This window comes from Mustela erminea, chromosome 3, assembly GCF_009829155.1.
Source record: "Mustela erminea isolate mMusErm1 chromosome 3, mMusErm1.Pri, whole genome shotgun sequence".
NCBI lineage: Eukaryota > Metazoa > Chordata > Mammalia > Carnivora > Mustelidae > Mustela > Mustela erminea.
Window position 1 is genome coordinate 157,256,432 of NC_045616.1, and position 24,885 is coordinate 157,281,316.

Sequence of the window (24,885 nt, forward strand, 5' to 3'; positions counted from 1 at the left end):
GCACAAATGGCTGTATTTGTGCCCTTTCGGACTTCTGGTCATCCCTGCTTACACAGCAAACCCATGGCCACTCCTGGAGTAATCTCAGCGCCCGTTGACTAGAAACAGTTCATTTTTATATATTTTTAGTCACATTAACATCATTTGTAATTCTCAAGTTATAAATCTGAAGGAAATTACTTTTTAATGTCCTCTGGCACAACATTAAGATTTTGCAATTAGATTTTATAGCCTCTAGTCATATGCTGCAGGTCACAAGGCAAAATTAAGACCCTTCTGCACCAGCAAAGTTTCCTGTCGGAAAGCCGCACAGAGCTGAGGGGCGGGGCCGTTCTGGGACACACTTCGCAGCCTGGAGGACAAAGCTGGTCACAGTCCAGGGGTTGGAAGGTCTGGCCTAGTTTACATTTGCATTTGCATAATCTTTTAAATTAAAAAAATTCTGTCTTGATGGATGGATGAATAGAAATTGCTTCTTGTGCGAGTTATCCAGCAATAAAAACCTGCTTCTTATCGGCTTGGTTCTGATCCGCAGCCCGCCAGGAATAATTGCTCCAGATGGTTTAATGAACTAGGAGGTTTCTGCGATCTTAGAAGTTATAAACAAAAGGGAAGGCAAGGCCAGCCTGCCAGGCAGATTTTTAAACCAGTTTATTGACAACATTCCAGAAACTTCTCTTTACATCTTGCCAGGTGTGTCTCCGGTAACCCTCAGATGACTCAGAATTTCTTGGGGTCCCCCACTGACATTTGGATCCTGAGATTGAATGGCTTTACCTGGTATGGCTGGAAAATCATGCTCACAAATGAAGATTGGGGGAGACAGTAGAAATCACTTGATTAGTAGAAATCACTTGATTCAGAAAGGGCGTCCATTTCAGTTGGTTATGAAGATGGTAGTTGGTTGTGATGAAATTTTGTCTCCTGAGATTTCTCTTAAATACATATATATGTAATGTATTTATATATATATTTATATATATTATGTATACTTTTATATGTATAATATATATGTAATATATAACATATATAACATATATTATACATATAAAAGTATATATAATAAATATATAAAAGTATATATATATCATATTATATATCATATATATATATATATATAAACATGTATCAGTTCTATGTTATCCTCCTGTAATCTAACTTGTAGAAACAATATATCTGAAAATCACAACAGGAATCTCTTGGAGGGGTGAAACATGCCTTTAGCCTCTCCCAGGCCAGTCTTCAGTCTGTCTGCTCCTGCTCGTACTGAAACAGTGTGTGCGTTGCTGCTTCCTATAATTTTAACAGATTCATGGCTATTATTTAATGCTTGCTTACATCGTACGCTGATACTATACTGGGGATTCCGAGCTTATGTTTGTGGCTTTCCAGTCGTGTTTGCGTGAAGCAGACCCAAATCAGGGAACGTCATGAGTAGAAAGTACATGATCACAGATGGCCTGATTCTTAAGAAAATCTACCAGCCACGCTGTCTGGGGCAGAGGAGTGAACTTTACAAGAACCCAGTTTCAGAGCATAGATATTTTGTGAAACTTACAGTTAGTGGAGTTTTCTGATGGTGAACCTGTAAAAAAAGGATTAAAGGTTAAAAGTGTCACTGCGATGGAAACATGAGCGCCCGCCCCCCGTTGAGTGGGTGCATGACTGGACATAGGATGGAAAGGAGCACTGTTAGCATTTTAAAATACTGTGTTTTATGGGTCATGTTTACAAATAAAAATGTAAATAAAAGATGCTTTATGCCTTCTTGGCGTACTGGATCCTTTCTACTTTTAACGGTATAAAAATATTTTACCAAAAAAAAGAGTTTTACTTTCCCTAATTGATTATTATTGGATATTTTTGCTTTATTTTTAAAAAGTCACATCAGTTGAATATTTTGATCATTTCCTATAGAAAGCTTTTGAGATTTTTTCTACCTAATTAAGTGTCTCATATATATATATATATATATATATATATATATATACACACACACACGCACATATATATTTATATCTCTTACGTACATTTATGCAAATACATTTATATACCTGTGTGTATAGATAAGTACATATACACTTATGTATATATATCAATGAACATATTGATGCCTTTAGATATAAATATGTGTAACTGTGTATGTATACATATCTGTATCTAGGGATAATCTCTGTAAATATACTTAACACATATTTACAAACCTGTGTATGTGTATATGTGCGAGTACACACATACATGCATATACATATATACATACCATATATGTGGATGAATATATTGAGATCTAAATCAAGATCTAGGCATTTTGGTCCCTTAAAATACCATAATTTAGAAAGTTTTGTGTGCTCAGAGACCACACGATGGTGTTCCCACTTGGATGGTTGTTCTACTAGTGCCGTGATGGAGAGGATAGATTGGCGAGGAAATCACAGGGTTTGGGGTCTTCCACTGGACCTCATCGACATGTAACTTTGGGAAGTCATGCAACTTCTTTGCCCTTAGTTTTATAAACTGTAATAAAGTCAGGGGGAAGGATTGTGGGATAGCCAGTGTCATGTCCTACTGTACCTTCTTTGGTTCTGTGAAGTCCCAGATAGCAGGTACAGTGAAAGTAACTGAGGTCCTTGCATTTGGAGAAAGAAAATTAGCCTGGTATTTTTCAGTCTTTCTAGAAAGCTAAAGTGAGGCAATAGAGTATTGGCATATTTCTGCATTAGCTGATGTAAGCAGGACCTGTCAGGGAAAGAAATGATGGAGATAAATTTTCCACCATTGGGACCTTCTTCCTCCGGGTGCCTTATTGCCTTTGGGGCACCTGGTTTCTTTCTGCTTTTTTCTGGGACCTTCCTTCTTCCAGCTTTGCGCTGCCTAATGGGCAGCTTGGGCTGGAACATTCCTGTCCCCGATCTGAAAACTACCACCTCTTCCTTTCTATCTAATTTTACTCTCCTTTGGTGGGTGGCAACTACCATTTCCGATAGGTTTAATCCATGCTGATATATTACTAGGTGCTAGGGATTAATGTACTTTATACATTCCTGGGGAAATTGATTTTTAATTTGGACCTTATGGAAATACTGCCTTAGTCTTATCCTGGATTTAAATTCCAGCTTAGCCACTTACCACTTACGTTGTATTTGGCAAGATGTTTAACTTGTCAGAAACTCAGGGTTTTTAATTTTGAAAATTTTTATTTCTTTAAGAAAGATTATAGCTGTAGCTTCACAGGATTATAAACATTAAATGAAATTAGACATTGTTAACATGTAAAAGTATTTGACATAGTTTCTGAAGCGAAGTAACCACTGATAATATAGACAGTAACAACAAAAAAAAGGTGTTAATAAGAGACAGTGGTTGTTCTGATAATATGTTTTTTTCACAAACATAAATGTTTGTGGACTTGCATGTCTGCAAGTTTTTGCCTCGGTCTGCCACCGGACGAACACATGAAGTTTTAGAACTGAAATCTGTTATAACACCTTAAAGAATTTCAGCAGCACTCCTATAGCTGAAAACCTGCATATATTTTTTTTAAAGTTTTTTAAGGTTTTTATTTATTTACTTGAGAGAGGGAGAGGGAGAGAGAGCATGAGTGGGGGTAGGTCAGAGGGAGAAGCAGACTCCCTGTGGAGCTGGGAGCCTGATGCGGGACTCGATCCCAGGACTCCAGGATCATGACCAAAGGCAGTTGCTTAACCAACCGAGCCACCCAGGTGCCCAGGCCTGGATATATCTTATTCTGGGGGTGAATCATGGCATGGGGTGCTGGGATTGCTGTCTGAAGTGCTCTTGCCTGGCTCTGAGTGATTGGTGCTGGAGGGACATGCCTGGCAAAGCAGATGGGAAAAGAGAAAGGAAGGAAAGTATGAGCGGTCCGGTGGGGGTGCAGGAAACGGGCACTGGCCGGCGTGCTTGTCGTCTTTGTGGGGCTTCTTAAAAACCCCACTCCTCTGTTTTCCAGTCATGTTTTAGCTCAGATTGCCTTGCTGGAATGGTTATGTAATGCACTGAAGCTGAAAATGATGCCCGTGGAAGGGAGATGCGTGCCGCCTTTAAAGACGATCAGGTATCTTTGACATAGGATGGTTTCTCTCACAGTTCCGGGAGAGGTCAGGTGAGGAGAGCTTCTGGGGTGCTTGGCAGAGAGTGCACTCTGTACCTCTCCTCCTGGCCCGAGGTGCCTCGCTGGCTGCAGTGGCCTTCTGGGGAAGGTGAGGACCCAGTCCTTGTGCTTTCAGGACAATGTCTTGTCCGCACACAGCAGAGCTCAGTGGCCTAGACTCTTGAGACATCGGGCCATTCCACTCTGCTTGTATCATCTCTGCCTTCTCCTTCTAGAATGTTCTTTGCTCTGATAAGGCAGATCAGTACGTGGTTATTGACATTTTCTCCTTCCTTCATTACACCAAGACCCTTGGAGCATAAAATCTAACTAGTGACGATGGGAATGCTCTTTCCTGTAGGTCTTCCCTGACATGTAGATCATTGTTATTCATAATCACAACATCAGAAACAATCAATGCATTATTTATTAAACTGAGTAGGTGGCTGTTTTTATTTAACAGTATACATCAGTGGGAATCGATTCACTTTCAAAATGAAGTGGATGTTGATTTTTCTTTCTTGTTACCTTCTGAATGCGTTGTATAATGTGTTCCTTGGGAAGCTTCCTGTTAGGTTGTTCCGTGTGGGTTTCAAGTCCCCCAAAGAAGTTCCTCAGTCCTGCTTGCTGGACTTCTTCATTGACTGACGTTTGGCGAGAAGAATGGTCTCCCCATAGCCACTCCTGTTTGAGCTGGGAGGTTTCGCTGCTCAGTTTTTGCCCCCCATCAGCACAATCTCTGCACTCCGCGGATCCATCAGTCTGGTTTTCTGAGTGGCTGCCAGGCTTGGGGACCAGTGCTGGTCTTCCCCTGTGATTCTTACTTATCAGGCTCTAAAAAGTTTTCTTGGCTTACAGCCATGACTACCTTCAATACCTTTACAGTGTTTGCTTCTTTATTCAATAGTCATGTGTATTCTTTAAAAAAAAAAAAAATTCTGTCTTCTGTGTTGGGGTGGGTGGGGGGTGACTGACTTGAATCTGTAAGCTCAAGTCCTAGCTTGTATATACCATCATTTTGACCAAATATATTAATACCAACATATGTTCCTAAAAGTTATTTCTTGAAATGGTAACACTGGGTTCTTTTAAAAATCAGATCAGTATACTTTTCATTACAGTGTTTACAAGACAATCACAGGGGTGCTTACGCAGTGGTAGGAGAGGGCACACGTTTTATCTTTGCGGCTAATTTTGCAATAAAAAGTCATTGCCAGAGGCCATGTTTAAAAAGCCGTATTTGTGTAATGAATGGGTGAGCTAGAATGATTACTCTCAAATATTACAAATTATCTACAAAGTATTCAATTTGAAGCTACCAATTTTATATGACTACCTAACTTCTGAACAAGGTTGTATTGGCTGCCATATTTAAGTTCCATTTCATCAAATGGTTTTTTTTTTTTTTTTTCTATAAAGTTCAGAAGAGAGAGAAGAAGGAAAAACATAAACCCATTATTTGGGAGGAGTGAGCGTGTATTAAGAAAGTTAATGTTACTGGAAATCGTCTCTCTCAACCTGCCACGTGCTGTGTGCCTTCTTCCCCTGCTCTCTTCTCTCGCCCTGACCTTTCTTTGGCGTCTCCTGAGCCTGTTTGCACCATCTGCCCTGTGTTCAGACTCTTTCCTCACTGGCCTTACTTGACACTGTATTCTTCTAGTTTTCTGTATTCATAATGGTTCATTTTTGCAATGCTTTCCAAAGCAGTGCTGGTGATTTCTTCATGCTACTATGGAAATCTGTTATTGTGGTGGCAAATTCTACAGATAGAACCTCTGACATTAAGCTTGTTGATCCCTTCTTGTGTTTCTGGAATAAACCTTATTCCATATGAAATGGTGTGTGTGTGTGTGTGTGTGTGTGTGTGTGTATACGTGTGTGTGTGCATGCACGTGTGTGTGTGTGTGTGTGTGTGATTTGCTAATGCACATCCTTCTTTAGCAATGTTTTCAGCTGTGTTCTTAAATGAGGTTAGCCAATGATTTTCCTTTCTCATGATGTCTCTGTGCAGCCTTCCTAGCAAGATCATCAGGAACACAATCACGTCAGAACCGCATTAGGAAGCTTTACCTCTTTGTGTAGTCTCTGAAGTAAGCTGTATAAAGTTGGGATTACGTGTTCCTTGAGGGGTTGTTGAAATGTTCATATGAAGGTGAGCCTATGGCAGCTTCTTTGACAAAGTGTCCCTGGGAGTTTACCACACATTTTGTCTTGGGCATTTAACACTGTCATAACAAGAGTGTAAGGAACATGTATTTTACAAGGTGTTTTTTTGTTTTGTTTTGTCTTTAAATGAGGGAATATGTATATCCTTCCAGACAGAGGGAAAGGGCCCGGTAACATGGGAGATACTAAAGGAGAAAATAGGTGATTTAGAGAAGGGACCAGAGAGGAGGGAAGAGGTGGGCTGCGCAGAGGGGGACGGCTGGTCTTGCACAGAGGAGAGAACACCAGCCCCCGATCTTGCAAGGAAAGTACGGGGGAGTGGTGTAGGACAGGTACCTTCTCAGTGAGAAGTGGGTTGTGCAGGACCCTTCTCCCCAAGACCTCATGGTGTTCGGTCCGACAGAGGTCGTGAGATATGCAGTTGAGATAATCAGACCTGGAGGAATGCCCAGGAAAATCAAAAAAAGAAGACAATGGGCAGATTACCCAACTCTGGTTGAGTGTTAACCGTATAAATACACCGTTTTCATGGGGCAGGTTTTTGGAAATTTAAACAAGGCAAAGGGAACAATTGATCGAACGATAAGCTGTGCACTCTTTTCTCCCTAAGTTCCTCCTGTTATGATTCGAGGACGTCTTGGGAAACAGTATGGCAGTTCTCGTTGCTCAGTGCAGGAACCAGCACTGGCAGGACGTCTCCTCCTCATCATCACCTTTGGCCACCCCCTTCCCGTTTGTCTAATGGAAAGGAGAGACTCAGCCCGAGAGGCAAGTTCACTGATGTCTCTCGCAGCCTTCTCTCCCCTGACGTGGCTCACTTGTCCCTCCTCCAGCACAGAGTCCAGCCTGGGACCGTCTGTTCTCGCCTTCCGCCACCTCCTTGTTCTCACCACCTTGAGTCCGACGTGCGTGTCTGGCTGTGGGAGCTGTGGGTTTGGGTGAACAGGAGCCCCCGGGGACTCCAGGCCTGGCAGGGCTCCCTGGTCCTGCGTGTCCTGTCTGTGTGACGAAGGTCCTGTATTAAAACAGCTCTCCAGGTACCTGCGGGTTTTAGCCATGCTCCGCAAAGGCTCTGGGGCCATTCCCCCCACGTGACCTTCTCCGCTGTTGCACCTGACCTGTCCTCTCTCTCTCGGACCACCCTTCACCCCCTGATGCCCGTGACTCGTCATCACTGTTTTCTTCTTCGTTTAGTCTCGGGCAGTTTTTGTTCTCCTCCAGCTGTTCCGTCCGCCCCCCATCCCCCTGCCCCTCTCCGTGGTTAGTTATCAGGCCTGTGGGAGCCCCCCCCCCACCTCCTCCTCCTTCTGCATTCGCGAAGCCACCACCTACATCACATGTGGGGTGACGCTTTCTAGCATCTAACCTTCCTGCCCCCATCCTGCCTGCCAGCGGCGCATGCCCATTCCTAAGATCGCTGCTTTCATGGGTTCAAGTCCCTGCCTGGGAACTTTCTAAGCCTCTTTGTCACGGTTGAAGCCGAATCGCAACGTGTGAGCCTAGGAGCGAGTGTGTTCCCGGTTCTGTTTCAGCACGCCCGGCGGTGATCCGACCCGGGGCTTCCTCGAGTTGCTGTTGCTCTTTTCCGTTCTCGCTTCTCCGGTTTCCCTCTCGCCGCTCATTCTGCATCCCCCCCCCCATCCACCTGCCGGTTGTTGCGGTCCTGTTACCGCATCTTCTGTGCTTGCTTCCCGCACGCGAGCCATGGTGCTGCGGGCTGTAGGCACCCCGGCGAGCTTTCTGGGCATTGGAGCTCCGGTTCCAGCTTCAGAAGCAGAGAATGGGTGGCGCCTGATGGGCAAGAAGGGGAGAAACACCGATCACGGGTGGCCCCCGGGCACCGTGCCACCCCTCATTGCTCTGGGCTTCTGGAACACATCTGCACCGTAAATATGCGGGTAGATCCTTCTTTTCTTCTTACCTAGGACCCCGTCATCTCTCCCATCTGTGTGAGTGCTTCCTCTAGCCTTACAGACGCCTGTAGAGATCTTATATTCATGGACCCTGTGCTCAAAGAAGGTACTAGCGCTCGTTCCCTAACTGAATTATGAACTTCTGGAACACGCCATTGAGTAACAACTTTCCATAGCTCCAGGGCCTTGTACGCACTTTACTATAATTAAGGGTTTTCTTTTAAATGACTTGGCTCTGAATTGAATAAATTTATATAAACTTCTAAAGAGAGTCAAGACGCACATTAAAATTTCAAAGCCCAAATACAGGTCTCTATAGACTTCAACCCTGGTTTCCTTTACATGGAGTAGAACTTTTCGTTCATGACCTTTTTAACCGGTGGTAGAGAAATGCTCTACTTCTTATACCGGATCATTCCTGGAAAATAACCTGTCTTGATCATATCAGCAAAGGTGTTTGTGTGGGACATGTTAGGGGACGTGGGCCTATTTCCATATAAAATCTGGTTCTGGCATCTGTTTCCATGGAAAGACATGATTTCTTTGCTCTACCAGTGGTTTTGTTGATGTGACATCTTTCGTGTGCCTCTTTAGTTGGTGTGATATCACTCAAAATAGTAAATCCAAGAAAAAAATGACAGTCTAGTAACACGGCTAATTGTCAGAAATAATGATAAAGCCAGCCACTACTGGCAGGCGACTCCCAGAGTATTTGTGTGGTGTCAGACGTGTGCTAATACAAGTCGCAGAAGCGGCTCGTGAGGTCACCTCCTGTCCCTCTCCAATGCTGTCATGTTACCACGAATGAACTGGGGGCTGGAGGCCGTGTCATAGGAGGTCACAGGCTTGTGAACAGCCTGCCTCTGACAAGTGGCTATTTCCTGGCTCCCCTTAAGAGAAAAAAATGCCAAGAAGGTCTAGAAGGAACTGGATTTCTCATCTAGAAAGCACTGGATGTGTTCAACACGCCTCATAGAATAGAATTGAAACCCAAAGGACAGACAGAGGGTGTCCACTCTGAAGGAGGGTGGTGGGTGCTCCTGTGCTTATCCCGGATCCCAAGGCTTTGACCTTCTCCAGCCTTCAGCTTTTGCCGGTAAGCACACGCAGGAAAAGGTCCTGTTTGCGCTCCGTAGTCCCTCGGTGAAGCCTGAGAATGCTGCCTGGTTCTCTGTCCGGCCCAGAGCCCAGAGGGAAACGCACATCTGCCTTGGAAGTCTTACCCGAGCACAGATGCCTCTCTCGCTCATCCTTGGGTGGCTGCCCTGAAGGTTTTAACACGTCCTCGGTGTGGGTCCTGTGACATTCTGCTGGAAAACTCCCGTGGCCCCCAAACGTCAGGGGACCTCCGGGTCCTCTCTGAAATGTCATGTTTGCTACCTGTTGTGCACTTTGTGTGGTCCCTCGAAGGAAAAAAAAATATCATTCATTTTTATCTTTTCGTTTATTTATTTTTTCTGTTTAGAAATTGGCCCCTGGTTACGGGAGTTCAGAGCGAAGAATGCTGTGGATTTCTCGCAGTTAACATTTGACCCAGGACAGAAAGAACTTGTTGTAGGAGCAAGGTGAGAGATCTTATGTTTTGCCCCTGCAGATAATTTTGGATTTTACTTGATGTTTCTGCCGCTACACGTGAGCTTCTCTGCCGTAGTTGACAAGTGCTAAGTCATACTCTGAACATGGAATACGGTATAAGGTGGCCCGAAATGTCGCCTCCTAATAACCAGTGATGCCTGCTCTTTTTAGCAAGTGTTCATGGGGGGGAGGGTTCAGGCACCAGGACCCATTCTCACCAGAACGAATACATTTTTTTCCATGAAAGCTGAGAGGTGGGTATTGTCAGCATCTCTGCCGTAGAGATGAGGACACGGAGGCAGGACATGGTCTGATGTCCAGCAGAAGCTGGGCTCAGGCTTCAGACCCAGGCATTTTGACTCCAGAAACCGTGTTCTCAACTTCTCAGTACATTCTTCACTGAAATTCTGGAGTCAGGAGGTTTTGACGTCTGTTCCAGTGCCTGCTGTTATGTTTTCCATGACTTTGATTACGTCATTTACCAGTCAACTGAGAATTCAAGGAAATTGTTACTGTTTACCCCTCTCAAGGTGCCCATGCTCTGGTGTCCAGGTCAACACTTGACCTTCCGTTTGATGGCGAGGCTGCTACACACAGTCAGAACTGATCTTGAGTTGTTTCCCTCCTATTTATCATCCCTTCTTTGGGGGAAAACAGGCATAACCCTTGTATTCAGATCACCTCTCCTGCCAGTGCATTTTGAGGATGATGTGTAAAAAAATACTTCATACCCATCTCTAAGGAAAAATACTAATTTTGAAGAAGGAGGCCATTTGGCCTCTTCCGGTGTTCAGGGAGAACATGTCGGGCGCCGAGTGCTTATATCTCTTTTGATCACATTTACGAGATCATAAAACATACGTTTCTTAGCAAGAGAGGATGTGCAGTTTCCATATACAGCCGGGTGAAGCTAAGCATGGCTTATCCACGGGGCACTCTACATAAATACTGAATGGTTTCTAGAGTCATTGCTTTGGCTCTCAGACCTCAAGGAGCCCTTGGGTATGCACCCAATCCTTGTAGGCATTGAGGTGCCTGGACCAATGTTAAGTGAATGGACAGAAGTTGACTTAGTTCCTAGCACTGATCACATCCCCTGAATCTCCTTTGGTATTTTTAAGTGAGCAGGGAGTGTAGATAGGTTGAGCTGAATTTGCATATTTTTATTTACTACAGCCCACGGGGAGTACACGGCAGGTGTCAGATGCTGACTTCCATCACATTTCATCATGGGGAGGCTGGACCCGATGCTTCAGGGGCTTTTAGTTGGTCCTCCGGCCTACAGATTTTGTCCACCTATGTACTGGGGCCAACCCCTTCTTTATAAAATGCCTTATACCTCCCCCCTTTGGCAGCTCCCCTTGGATAAATGCTGGCATTTCCCTGTTGCCCACCACACCCCCATGGTGCCATGTGGTGCCATGCCCCTCACAAACTCAGCTCATTCTTCCAACGTCCAGGCCTGTGGACTTGCTTCTCTAGACCACCACTGTCACATGTTCTCTCTCTTGCCTCTGGGACTTGGTAACAAACTTCTTTGCTTCTTTGCTTCTCTGGAGCATTAGCTACTCCCTCCCCAAAGTTCTTTACTCGGTGATGTCGCTCAGGACATCCGGCTCAGGAGTCCTCCCCCGGGCCTGAGCGCCTCCTTCCACCGCTCCGCTTGGGCCTGCTAACACGCCTGTCGTGTACCTTCCTTACCGCGTTACTGCGTGGCTTTTTGGCAGGTGTCACCCACAACGCCCCTCCCCCGTTATCAGATAGTGACTTGCCAGATGGTGGACGATCTGCTGTCTTTTCTTTGCTTCTCTAGAAGGTAGCACAGTTTCTCTCCTCACAGAAGCTCAGAGATATCTGTTGATTCAGCGAACGTACTTCAAGGATTTGATTTGTACAGGTGCCTGTCTGCATCTGGGGTACCTTTGGGGGAAGATGGGGTTTTATAACAGATATATTGCAAATTCCCACATTTGGGCAAGGACACCAGGGAAGTGGAAGTCTCTACCCCAAAGCTAACCCCTAGGGAAAATGAGCTCTCACCCTTAGCCAAAGGGGAAGGAGCCACCTGCCGAGGTAGAAGGTACAAATACGACCTGGGTTGGTAGAGCTGCATCTTCTACGCTTCATTCAACCCTGAAGGACATTGGAAAAGGTTTGCCTGTGAGCTTGAGTTGAAAGACTCCCCACGGGGAGCCTGGGTCGCTCAGTGGGTTTAGGCCTCTGCCTTCAGCTCAGGTCATGATCTCAGGGTCCTGGGATTGAGTCCCGCATCGGGCTCTCTGCTCAGCGGGGAGCCTGCTCCCTCCTCTCTCTCTCTGCCTGCCTCTCTGCCTGCTTGGGATCTCTGTCTGTCAAATAAATAAATAAAATATTAAAAAAAGAAAAAGAAAGAAAGACTCCCCACTGTTTCTGGAAGACCATGGTGCCCCACGGGTAGGACACCGCCACGCATGCGTGAACACGCCACAGGTGTTTGGCTTTTGGCGAATGACATCGATTCTCTTAATGGATGTGGAACCCCCTGAGCAAATTAGCTCTTGGAAGAGAGATCTCATGGTCCTGCCCTGGTGGGAGAAACAAGGGAGAGGAAGAGAGAGGTCGACTGAACCAGCTCAGCTGTGTGACCTTGAGCCTGGTTCGAATCTCATTTTCCCTGTAATTATTTCTACCCCTGTCAGCTGTTGGGAGGATCTAATAAAATAATCCATGAAAAGTGATTGTTGCTGTAGCGGGCCCGCGGCGAGCCGGCAGCGGTCGGGCAGCTCTGCGGAGAGTTCTGGGTTTTGGCATCCGTGTGCAGCAGTGGTCATTAGTGAGCGAGGAGAATGGGAATCTCGCTGGGAAACTTGGTGGGATTACGCTCAGAGGGTTTGAGAGGGAGTGTGAACCAGTTATAAAACTTTAAAAATAACCCAGCCCTCAGCTTCCTGTTGGGGAGGGCTTGACCTAGCAAAGAGGTTCATGCAGCAGGTGCATCTGAAGACATCTGGGAGGGTTTCCGTGTGAGCGGTGGGAAAGTACGATGATAGGCTTTCTGTTTTCTTATAGGTAGCACTCGGGATCCTAAAGCCATTTGTTGGCTGGTTTTACTTTATGCCGGTGTTATTTTATGTTCTTGGAATTGAACTCAGTTGAAGATTCTGTGCACTCTTCACAGAAAGAAGTTCATGGTGCTGCGAAGGGTGTTTTGTGCTGCTGTCTTTAAGCATTTGTGGTTAGACAGTGCCAGAAGGCGTGTGCCTTTTGAATTCGTGGAACTTCTGGAAAGATCTCTAAGTTTACTACTTCCAAGGTGCACATGATCTTTTATATTATTTTAAAGGCATTGACATTCATATTTTGTTTCACCGAAGGGTTCTTTAAAAATTAAAATAACGTTTGTGTTTTCAATGGCGAGACAAAGGCATTTGCATTTTAGAAAATGTGGAAAATACAATTAAAGCATTAGGAAAAAAACAATTTCAATCACAGTTAACCTTTTCAGTTATTGCCTTGTATTATTTGATTTTTTTTTTTGTTACATGATTTTGGGATGATATTTTATGAATGACTTATATATGTCTTTGTCAAAAAACCTACTAAAAACATTTTCTATTTCATTTTATTTTACTTTTTTCATGACATTCATATATAGGAAGAAAAATTCCAAAGTGAATAAATATATTATGGTGTAGAGGTTTGATAGGGATAACTATCAAAGTATTGATACTAATACTAGTTCATGACGTTGATATAAATGCAAGTTTTGCTGCATATAGGACTGTAAAGCTGGATGTAAGAAGGTGATTCTAGTTTTATTCTCCAATGAATCTGTCTGTCTTTAGTGTTCAGGTTCACTGTAAGGATGACAAGTGATTCTGTGCTAAATTCAAATGTTATCCCAAGTGGCAACTAACCTGGTTTCACATAGAGCAGTGTTTTTTTATTATAATCAAATAATAATAATCAGGGCATTTAGAGATGAGCTATATTTTTATAAAGCATAAAGCCATATAGTAATAACGAAAAGAGCCTCTCATCAAAGAGAATTTGAGTTTCTTTCCATTCTTTTTGTTGTTTGTTTCTTGGTCTTTCAGTTGATTTATTTCTTTCTTTTTAAGATTTATTTATCTATTTCATTTATTTTTTTCCAAAGATTTTATTTATTTATTGTCAGAGAGAGAGACAGGCAGAGAGAGAGTACAAGCAGCGGGAGAGGCAGGCTCCCTGCTGAACAAGGAGCCTGATGGTGGGACTCGATCCCAGGACTCTGGGACCATTACCTGATGATCCGAACGCAGACACCTAACCAACTGAGCCACCCAGGTGTCCCTGTTTATTTGTTTTAGAGAGTGAGAGAGAGAGAGAGAGAGTGTGCACATGCGAGTGAGCGTGCACAGGGGGAGGGACAGAGGGGAAGGGAGAGAGAGAATCTCAAGCAGACTCTGAGTTGAGCACAAAGTCCAACGTGAGGCTCGATCTCATAACCCTGAGATCATACCTGAGCCAAAACCAAGAGGCAGGCACTTAACCGACTGTGTCACCTAGGCACCTGTCAGTTGATTTGTGATTATCTTACTCTGCTCTGACCTGCTTCATTGCAACAGAGGTATATAAATTGAAGGGCATCGTCTCACAACCTACGATATTTTAATAAGAACACTCACTTACCCATGAGCTTTCACACAAGGACCTCTGAGTCCAGGAGGCACAACGATCTGCAGGAGATTAAGGGGGTGGGGTTGAAGCCCGTAGACTCAGGACTTGGGTCAGGCAACAATCTTAATTGGTGATAAATAGAACAATTCACGACCTTGGAAATTTCACATTTTAATTCTATTAAAATTTAATTCTATTAAATGGGAACACTGTGGAGCTATCAAGAGAAAGAACAAAAGGGGATGCGTGAGTCCCTTTGCACAGCTGACCTGACATGAGGACCGGCCCCGAGCTTTGTCCCTTGCCCAGAGCCCTTCACTTGCCCAGACAGTCAATGAACTATGCCCAGGGGTGGGAAGATATTTTTGTTCATAGGTCTGTACAGCATATCGTATCAGCTTCAAGTTAGCATGTTATGACGAAAATCAGAAACGAAAACCTCAGTGCTTTCAAAACAGGGCTCCATTGTCCTTATAATTGTGACTACCGGACTTGAAAAATTGTAGTGTTTTATTTTCAAGCATTGTTCTGCCCTTGGTTTGAATCTGCAAAGATGAAAATAAAAAAGAAAAGATTAACTTGTTTTTGCTATGCTGGTGTTGAATTTGCTTTAAGTATTGAAAGCGTCACTTCCCATAAGATACCATTGAATGAATGGGCGGGCGTCTGTTTAATTAGTCTAAGTTCCTCCTTTCAGAATGATTTTGTCACTGGATCAAAACAAGGAACTGAATTTTAGAAGCATTAGTCATTTTTTTTAAAATTGGCCAATGTAACTCAGTCTTTTAATTTTTTTTTTTTTTGGTGATGCTTATTTTTAATTGCTGTTTTTATTTTAAAGTCATACCTTAGAATTAATCTGTTGCAAGCAGCGTATGATTAAAAGGAAGAATTTAGATTTTTAAAAATAAGATCAGCAATTCTGCTTCCAGTAGCCATGAGGTCTTTCTGTTTTCCAGAGGAGACGTTTCAGTCAAGTTCACACAATTAAAGGTGACTCCTGCGGTGTGGAATGAAGTCAGCCATCAGGAGTGAATCCAGAAAGCTGTAGACCCCCGTAGTGCACAGAAATGCAGAGTTGTGATGATGTTTACCTTATATTTATATTAATTATGATTTAGGAAAAACACCTGGTGATGAAAAAAAAAAAAAAGGAATGGCCTTTTCATTCCTGCTCTTTACCTGGAATTCCCCCTTTAAAAAAAAAAAAAAAGATGTATTTGTTTATTTATTTATTTTTATTTGAGAGAGACAGAGAAGGAGGGCGGACGGCAGGAGGAGGAGAGAGACTCTCAAGCAGACTCTGTGCTGAGCAGGGAGCCTGGTGCGGGGCTCAATCCCAGGATCCTGAGATCATGACCTGAGCAGAAATCCAGAGTCTGATGCTTAACCGACTGAGCCACTTCAGTGGCCCCTGGAAAATTTTTTTTCCCCCCTTTAGTTTATTCCTTGAATATTGGCACTTCTCCGTCATTTTCCTTCTCAGTGTTGGACTGGGGCGGAAGATGTGTGCTTCCCTTCGGATTCTCTTTGCTCGTTTCCCTCCTCCTTACACCTGTTAGTCTCCTTTCTTCCAGGAAGCCTACTTGGTGCATTAACCTGATCTGGCTTAAAACGTCCCACGCCTTGTCTGCTGGCTTCGTTATGTTTTGTCAGATATTTACCAGACATCAGGGTACCTAAGCATCAGCACTCTTCGTTCAAGGTGAAGCTTCCTTGGTCCCTCGCTCCCAGCTCTGCTGACTCGGGATGGGTGGGGACCAGGAGTGCGAGCGTTCGAGAAACAGGTGGTCTGCAGACCCACTTGTGGGAAAGATTTCTGCACATTGTGTTCCTTTTGCTGTTGTAAAAAAAGGAGAGAGAGAGAGAGAGAGTAATCTCTGCATTTTCTTCCCTCCTGGAACTGGGGAGCAGATAAGTCTGGCAGCAAATTATTTATTTTGTTATAAAGTCCTTTTTTTCCAGAATGCATGAATGAGCCAACAAAGCAGTATAATGAAAGTTCATCAGCCTTTTAACTTTGAGTGTGTGTGTCTGCTAGTGTTGGGGTGTTGAGGGCTTTGCTCCCAGCCAGTCCCACAGAGGGTCCGTCAGAGTATATCAGTTCACTTAGTTACTGTCCCATGACTGTTCATTTATCAAATATTCGTTGAACTTCCTTCATGCCAGGAAGGTTCTCAGGCTTGGGGAAACAAAGATGAAGGATAGTCTCTACCTTTGAAGACTTCATAGCCTAGTGCAACCCTAGTGCAAGGTTGGCAAGCTGAGGCTCCAGAGTTGGCCTTCTGTCTTTGTAAATAAAGTTTTACTGGCACGCTGTCACACCTATTCACTTGTGTATTTTCTGTGGCTGCTTTTGAGTTTTGCCTGCAGAGATGAGTAGTTGAAACTGAGAGGCCATCCATAAAGGCAAAGCATTTGCTGTCTGGCCCTTAAAGAAAACCTTTGCTGACTCTTGGGCATTGGCTATGGCGGGAACACAGGCAATGAGAGTTTCTCAGGAAGGCCTGGGTCAAGGGCCCTGGAAACCCCAAGAACAAAGAAACATGATGGTCTTTTGGGTTGAAAAGCATGCACCAAGAAAGTACTTTTTCAGGTGGGCCTTGGAATGCAGTAGGAGTCTGGCAGATGGAAGGGCCTTCTTGCCAGAAGGACTGTACCTTGGGGAACATCGGAGATTCTGATGAGGTTGAGAAGAACTCAGCTTGACTGGACCTGTTGGTGACAGAGTCGATGTTGTTCCCAAGGAGGCAGGAGCTCTAGGAGGGGTCAGATTATGGAGGAGCTTGGACTTAAACCTCCAGACCAGTGATTCTAATTTTGGCAGTCATGAGAGGCCTTATAAGAATGCCGATGCCCAAGCCCCTCTTCAGACCATTGCGGTTAGACGTTCTGGAAGTGATGTTGGAATCTTTGGCTTAATTAAGTTTCTGAGGATCTACTGGCCTGGCAGATTTGAGAACCTCTGGTAAAGGCATTAGGAGTTAAGGAGATTTCTAACCCTACGTATATACATGCTCAGACTTCCATTAGGAAGATACTTCTACCATATTGTGTGCAGAGTGTTTTAGAGTTTGAGGTTGAGGCTGTGGATCAGATGACGGAAAGAACGTATACTCAGGCAGTGATGGTGGAAATGAGAGAGAGTCAGATTTGAGACCTACTTCAGAGCTGGGTTTGACAGTGATTGATGGCGACTGGAACCGGGTGGCAGAGGGCAAGTTTGGAAGGTGAGATTTGGAGCAAGGTTTGGGAGTGTGGCTTATTGTGATGGCATTAGCTAGCCCTGTGCATGTGGGGAATTAACGGCAGTTCTCTGATTATTTGAAAATACATGAAAACAAATTTCCAGCTTTTGCTAACTCTGAAGATAACCCAGAAAAAGAATTATATATGGAAATCTCTTGAGGAGTGAACATTCCTAAGAAAGCAGAGGTTAAGGGAATCGTAAGATGGTTCAGTTGGTATTTTTTCCAATGAATTATGATCTCTATTAACTGAAAAATGGGAAAGAATGAATCAGATACCCAGTGGACCCACAAAAGCAGAAGTTGTGAGTTCAGTTTGGGGCAATAAGTCATCATCTGTAATCCTTAAAGCATGGAGGGATTTACAAGTCATATTTAGAGCATAATAAAATTTAAATTATCAGTGTGATTATTAACAATATTGATTCATAACTTTGACCCTAAATATGCTTATGGGAAAAGGTTTTTCTGATTTTATGTCTCTGCAGTTTGCTTATGATATTGGTCTTAATTGTTGCTCGTCTCTCGGAATCCGTCCTTGTGCCTTCATTTTGCTTGCTGATAACGAGAAGCTGTCCATCTACTTCTGTGCCTTTTAATCTTGGTGTTTAAATACACAAGAGTGCCGTTAAAATGATTTGTTCTTGGTTTTGATGTATTCTTTGTAACATCCTAATACCCAAGACTTTTAAAAGGTTTGAAATAACCTTTGGGGCATAAGGAATGAAAACATCCAATGCGATGTTGGGGACATGTCATGACACATATGGTCATAACAACAGTAATAAAATCAGAATTATTTAAAAATTTTCATAGCCGACTGTTTTTGAGGAGGGTGGGAACAGTTTTGACCGAGGAGGTAGCTCATGCCAGGAGCTGGTTATTCCTAAACTGGGATCTAAATGTGATCCAGCCGAATAGTTAAAAAAATGAATTAGGTCCCCCCAAATCTGTGGGAAAAGCCCATGAAAGATATATATATATATAGTAGGCGGAGAGGCAAGCGCGGGGTGGGGGGAGCAGGCTCCCTGCTGAGCAGAGATTCCCAGTGTGGGGCTCGATCCCAGGACCCTGAGACCATGTCCTGAGCCAAAGGCAGAGGTTTAACCCACTGAGCCACCCAGGCGCCCCGAAAGAGATATGTTTGGAATGGTTATAATGCCAGGGAAAATGAAGTCTCCTGGAACTGGTCTGGTGCCATCCAGCATGTTGAACTCTCTGGAACAATGTTATAGGTAGGGTGGTAAGCCGCCTGAGTTGGTTACAGGATGAGATGAAATCTTCAGCTTCTTCAAGGTTATTGAGATGATTGCTGTATTATTTAGGTAATAAAATAATTTTTATAAAAGACATTTGGTTTTGCTTAAAAGGAGATAGTTATTTTCCTGAGCTTATAAATCATGAACTTACATTTTAATATTCAAGCCTATCAGTGCAGTTGAAAGTTTGGGTGTCTTGGACAACGTCATGATTTCAAGCTCTGCGCAGTCACTTGCTGACGGCAGGGGGTACGGAATCCCGCCATGGAGAGGAGTCAGTGGGGTTGAGGCTGGCGGGGGTGAGCCTGGCCTCCCAGCTGACGTGTGCTCTCAGATTTCCCCAAGTGGTGATGATTTCTCTGCAGTACGTGTATGACCAGATGGTTTCATGATCAACCATGGTCCAAGCATCTATTGAGTGGAAAGAGAAGTCGCTGTCTTTGTTGTTTAAAACACATTTGATAGGTTTACCTGCTGTTTTGTCTCTGTCTTCTCTTCATGCAAAATGCATATCTGTCTGTCTTAATTACTCAGTCTCCTGCTCCTTGGGTATGAGCAAGCCTTGAACCTACATGTTCAATAAGAACCTGGAGTTTTCTTCTTTGATTTTATAGCTATATTCATCAGAGACCAATTGAGTTATTCTAAGAGAATGTCATTTTAAAACACCTGTGTCTTTCATAATTAATGGAGGTCAGAGTTAAGTTTTATAGTGTCTCTAGATAAAATGAGTCATTTAGTTAATATGCTCATGATGGCTCAACCTTTTCTTTAATGCCGGCTGAATTTTATTACGTTACATGAAGACGCAAATGAACTTCGTCTATTAAGGCCGCACTGCTCCCTCTGAGAATTTATTGTTGTGCTTAGTGATTTGTTGCTAATAGGCCACTGGGGGACAGGATGGGACGCTGGAATGAGTTATGCAATCCTGCAATCGATAAGAAATAAACTCCAGTCGGGGGTGGGGGAAGCGCACTCAGATGTCTAGTGGGGAAACTGTCAGTTTGTGTCTGCCAAATTTAATGGCTTTGTGATTTGAATTATTCAGTCTGTTGGATGTTTGTATCCCTATATATTACGACTCCGAAAAGTAATACAGTTATTACATTTGAATGCACAATGTCAAATTTTATTCCAAGACATGTGAAAAAAAGGAGATCCATACCAAGGGAAGAAACACTCCTACTTTTATTTACTGTTGTCGTAAAACTGAACCCTTACCTTGTGGTTCACTCTTGCTTTGTACTGTAACGAGGAGGGGTGAGTGGAAAGGCAGAATAGTTCCCCTTAAACTGTACCACTAATACTTCTAAAACCTCTAATCTCTTAACCTCTTGCACCACTGCCTTTGTCCCTGAAGAACAGCAATATTCCTCATTACTACCTATTTACATCTCAGGGTGTTAGGAAGATGAATGAGACCACTTAAATGCTTTGGGTTGCTCAAAGCATTGCCCTACAAGAGAAACTGACCCTATAGGAAACATTTGGTTAGTATTCCCTGTAGGTGGAGAGCCAGAATCGTTACTCCATCCCGTTGGAAAGGTTGGTAGCCTTTCCTGTAAACCTCACATGCATTGTTTTTCCTCCCCGGTGTGCTCACGATTACAAGATAAAGGAGTTGGCCCTTCTCTGATGCCCTGGAGAACTGCCACTTCCAGGGACCATAGATCTCACTTTTAGTGTGTGAGTGGCCCAATATCCGGGAATAGCCATTTTTTATTCCCTTTAGAAGATTTTCTTTCTTTTTGTAATCTTCAGCTTCGTAGGTCGTTGACCTCAGCTGTGATGGATCAAGCTGTCTTGGGGGATTTCGGGTCTCTCACATTGCTCGCTGGGTTGGAATGTTTCCAATGGCAAAAATGGACTCTGAGTTGTGCTTGGAACCAAGTAGTTTGAGGAAAGGCATTTGTTTGAGCGTGGTAGGGTCTGCGCTGTGTTTTGTCAGGTTCTTAAGTTCCAGGGAGGTGATGAGGGGATTCCACAAATGTTCCGTTTCTATTTCATTTTTTAAAAAAATATCTTTTAAGTCACTGGAAATCATGATAGATAAAGTGAATAGTGAAAGGCTCCATATTACTTATTTCTACTATTGAAAGGTCCAAGGAGGCATTAAACTGCCGACTTGGATTTTGTGTAGACTATAGTCGTGCATTAAACAAATTTTTGAAAGCTCTTACCAACTCTTGGTGTCCCAAATCAAACAAGAAATAATAGCAAAAATGTAACCAAGTGACACAAAGATCAACCTTCAATAGATGTTGAGGCAGTGTAAAGTTAGAGGTGACCTGTTTTGAGTAATTTTAGTCTCAAAATTTTTGTTAGCTTAATCCATTGACTATAATTAACAAATATTATGTGTAAATACTTGCTGAATGAGTTTTTGTTAATAAATAATTATCCTTCCAGAGCACCTGGGTGGCTCAGTCAGTTAAGCAGCCGACTATTCCAGCCCACGTCACCATCTAAGGGTAGTGAGATCTAGCCCTGTTCTGGGCTCTGTGCTGAGTATGGAGCTTGCTTAAGATGCTCTCTGTCCCCCTACCCACCTCTCCCTCTCTGAAAAAAGAAGACAGCAAGAAAAAAAAAAAGAATTATGCTTCCTTTCTTACATTGCTGAAATTTCATTTAAAATTATTTTGAAATTTGGTACTGAACTCCAGAAAACAAAAGCACTCAATTTATTCCTCAGAATTTATTGATATATGTCAGGATAACTGTCTTTCATCCGTTGGTCACATATTCATGCAACTCTCTTGCCCATTTGCTATCTAAGAAGGGTCATGGTCTTGTAGGAATTTGTGTGACTTAAAGACACTGAGAGATGGTATAGTGTAGCTCTCTCAGGCCATAAATGAAGAAACGTTGGCATTCTTAAGGTACGGGCAAGCGGTTTCAGGAAGAATTTGTGGGAAATCAGGAGAGAGAAAGGAAGCTCCATTTAATCAGCTAGACCAGTAGGATTAACATATTCACTTAATGGGGAGACATGTGTCACAGTCAGATCTCAGTCCCAGGGGTGAGAATCAATTACCTGGAATCAAAAGCTTGCCGTTAAGCAGTGTTGAGACTTGGATCATCTCAAAACGGTATGCAAATGCACCTGTGAATTGAAACGAAGACAGGAAATGATTGTGCAGTAACGACTGTTACTGTGTGGTTGTGTGTGGCTGTGGCTATGAGTGTGGGTGCCGGTGAAATTAGCAAGGGGTCATGGGAGGACTGGCTGGTGACGCTGAGTGGCACGTGGGCCGAGGGACAGCAGAGCGTGAGAGGTCTTGAAGCTTATGCTGAGATTTTATCTGATCCTAATAATCTTGAATAAATCCCATCACACATCTTAATTTGCAGACTTTTCCTCATTGGCAGATCGATGGTATTTACCTCCGAATGACGACTCGGCTTTGGAGTTCTTGAATTCTCTGCCTTTTTTGGTTTTGTTTTTAGATGAAAAGAAAAACAACAACAAAAAACTGAGGCTAGTTTAAAAATAATGACCGGTTTGCGTCCTGTAGCCCAGAAAATACCAAAGGGGACGACGTCCCAGTCTTTGCTTGTGCTTCTGTCCATGGGGGCACTGGGCACGGCGGCGGCCGCGGCGGCATGGCCTAGTTACTGTGGCTCCTCCTCTGTCCCCTTCCCTTCTCTTCACCTCCTGTGTGTCTCTGCCATATTGATGTATTGCTGGCCGGGTGGCGGGGGGGGGGGGGGGACCACAGCTGTGAGGTGTCCGGGGGGTACGAGTAAATGACCGGAAGTCCCCAGTGACCGTGGGGGCAGGGAGGGCTCCTTACAGACTGTCACCTGACGGTCAGCAGAGTGAGTTTTGCTTGGGGACATGTGGACCGAGAATGTGGCATGTTTCTTATCATAAATCAGCGTCTTCCTGTCTTGGTCTCTTGGGGCTGCTAGAACAAAACTTGACAGACTTGGGTGGCTTATAAACAATGGAGATTTATTTCTCACAGTTCTGGAGGCCAGGAGTCCAAGACCAGGGAGCACGGCTGGGTTCTGGGAGGGCCGTCTTCGGGTTCCAGATGGCAGACACCTCGCTGTGTCCTCGCATGTAGAAAGGTGAAAAGTGTCCGGAGCGTAACGAGGCCATTGATCCCACTGATGAAGCCTCCATCGTCATGACCTAATCACCTCCCGGAAGTCCCGCCTCCTATCACCCTCACAGTTGGGGGTTAGGATTTCAACCTGAGAACTTTGGGGAGACACAGACATTCACGCCATAGTCCTTCCCCCATAGAGGGTACCTGAAAGCCGGACCCAGGGTTTTCAGAGAGTGATTTCTATACCTCCTCTCACCCACTCCCCAAGTAGAGAGAGGTCTTGGAACTTTCCCCTCAGGTGTCCTGCCCTGAGCTCTACAGAGCATGGGGGATACTGCCATCCTCTTCCCTCAGTGGTGTGAGGGAACCTCCAGCTCTTAGTTTATGTATGAGAAGTGCCTGCCTTTCTAGAAAGTTCCCAGATATAGATGTATGTGTGTGTGCGCACATGTGCATGTGTGTGTACCTGGTGGTGGGGGGAGTGTATGACAGGAAGAGAGAGAAAAGGAAGAAGAGAGAGAGGAAAGGAGAGAGAGACGGGGTGGGGGTGGCCTTATAACCTCGTCAGAGCCCTTAGGTCATTAATTGACTAAAAATATGAATAGTTTCTTTTACTGAAAGTAGTTACAGAAAAAGTCTTTCTTAAAAGAGCTAGTGAGTTAAGAGTGTAAAGACCGTGTTCCAGGATTGTGACGAGATAAACAGTGCTAGCTTCTGTTCTAGAAAGCCGATGGTGTCGTACCCCCTCTTCCGACAGCAGCGCTTCTCCTGAACACGGAGAGTCACGCTGCCTTATGCCTAAAACCTGAAATGCCCGGAGAGCAGACGTTCTCTCTCCTCTGCATGATGGAGAACATCCTGAGAATTTCAGTGTGTCTGGGAATTTCAGTATTTTCCATAACCTTCTAGAAGGGGCTACGTTTGATGGAGTGCTCGCTGTGGACAGACACCACTGTCCATGTTGTCCTTGGATGTAACCCCCCCAACAGCTGCAGGGTGTAGGTAGGACTCTTAGCCCCATTTTACAGATGAGAAGACTGAGGCACGGAGGACTTGCACTTCGTTCCCGAGGTTGTGTGCGTGGCACAGCTTTGGTTTTGCGCAGACATTTTTCACCACGAGGTGAGCCCACCTCCTGGAGTCACAGCCCAGGTGACCGCTGGCAGCGTCCTACAGGCAGAAAGCCAGTTACGGGACCCCCGTGAGGGTGGGGAGCCATGGTGCTTATAACGGCACTGTGTGCCCTCTGGCCCGTCATTGCACCGGTGCCACTTATAAGCCTGTCCCCGGGAAGATTGATCTGTGTGGGTGTCCCGATGCCCGGTCTCTCTTGGAGGACTCCTGGGCCTCTGTTTCACAGCAGGCGAAGGCTTGGCACATCCCCAGGTGCTTGCCGGCCTCCCCTGGTGCCTTCAGCTCAACAATGCTCTTCCAGGCCCACGCCAAGTTCACGTTCCTTCCCCCGCAGGAGCAGGTTTCTGTTGGAAACTTCTCCTCTGCATGGTGCTGGACATAATAAAAACAGACTGTGCGGTCCCGTTCCCTCGTCGGAGGCATCCTTGATCTGGGTCTGCAGCGAGGGCTGCGGGCTGCCTGTCCTAAGAGACCGGGAAAGTTTTCCCCCACTTGGCTTTGTGGCAGAGGTGGTGAGAGTGCCAAGCCATGCTTCTGGGAGCTTCCCCAGCGTTATTTCAGAGCTAAAATTGGAAGTTCGGAAAGAGTGTGGTGACGAGGCTGCTGGAAGGCTCCAGGGGAGGCTGGGCTCACTGAGTGCTGGAGGGCAGTGTCCCCATGCTCGGGGACAAACCTGGAGAAAGCAGAGTGCCCCGGGGGCGGCTCCCTCTGTAAGTGAGTTTGTCCCTTTCTTCCTCCAAGCAGGGCACACACACATGCTGCTGGACACTGGCTTCCCTGTTGACT

The 24,885-nt window shown here is 44.6% G+C and overlaps 1 protein-coding gene across 10 annotated transcripts in view; it reads left to right on the forward strand.

Annotated features, from left to right (window-relative positions):
* SEMA5A (semaphorin 5A) overlaps nt 1-24,885 on the forward strand; it is a 460,606-nt gene that overhangs the window by 197,982 nt on the left and 237,739 nt on the right. For all 10 annotated transcript variants that reach the window (XR_004284305.1, XM_032337782.1, XM_032337773.1 and 7 more), the window contains one exon: nt 9,653-9,752. Coding sequence is in view for 9 of the 10 variants with exons in the window: in XM_032337782.1 (XP_032193673.1) it covers nt 9,653-9,752 (100 nt within the window). In the remaining variant the exon portion in view is untranslated. The remainder of the gene's footprint in view (nt 1-9,652; nt 9,753-24,885) is intronic.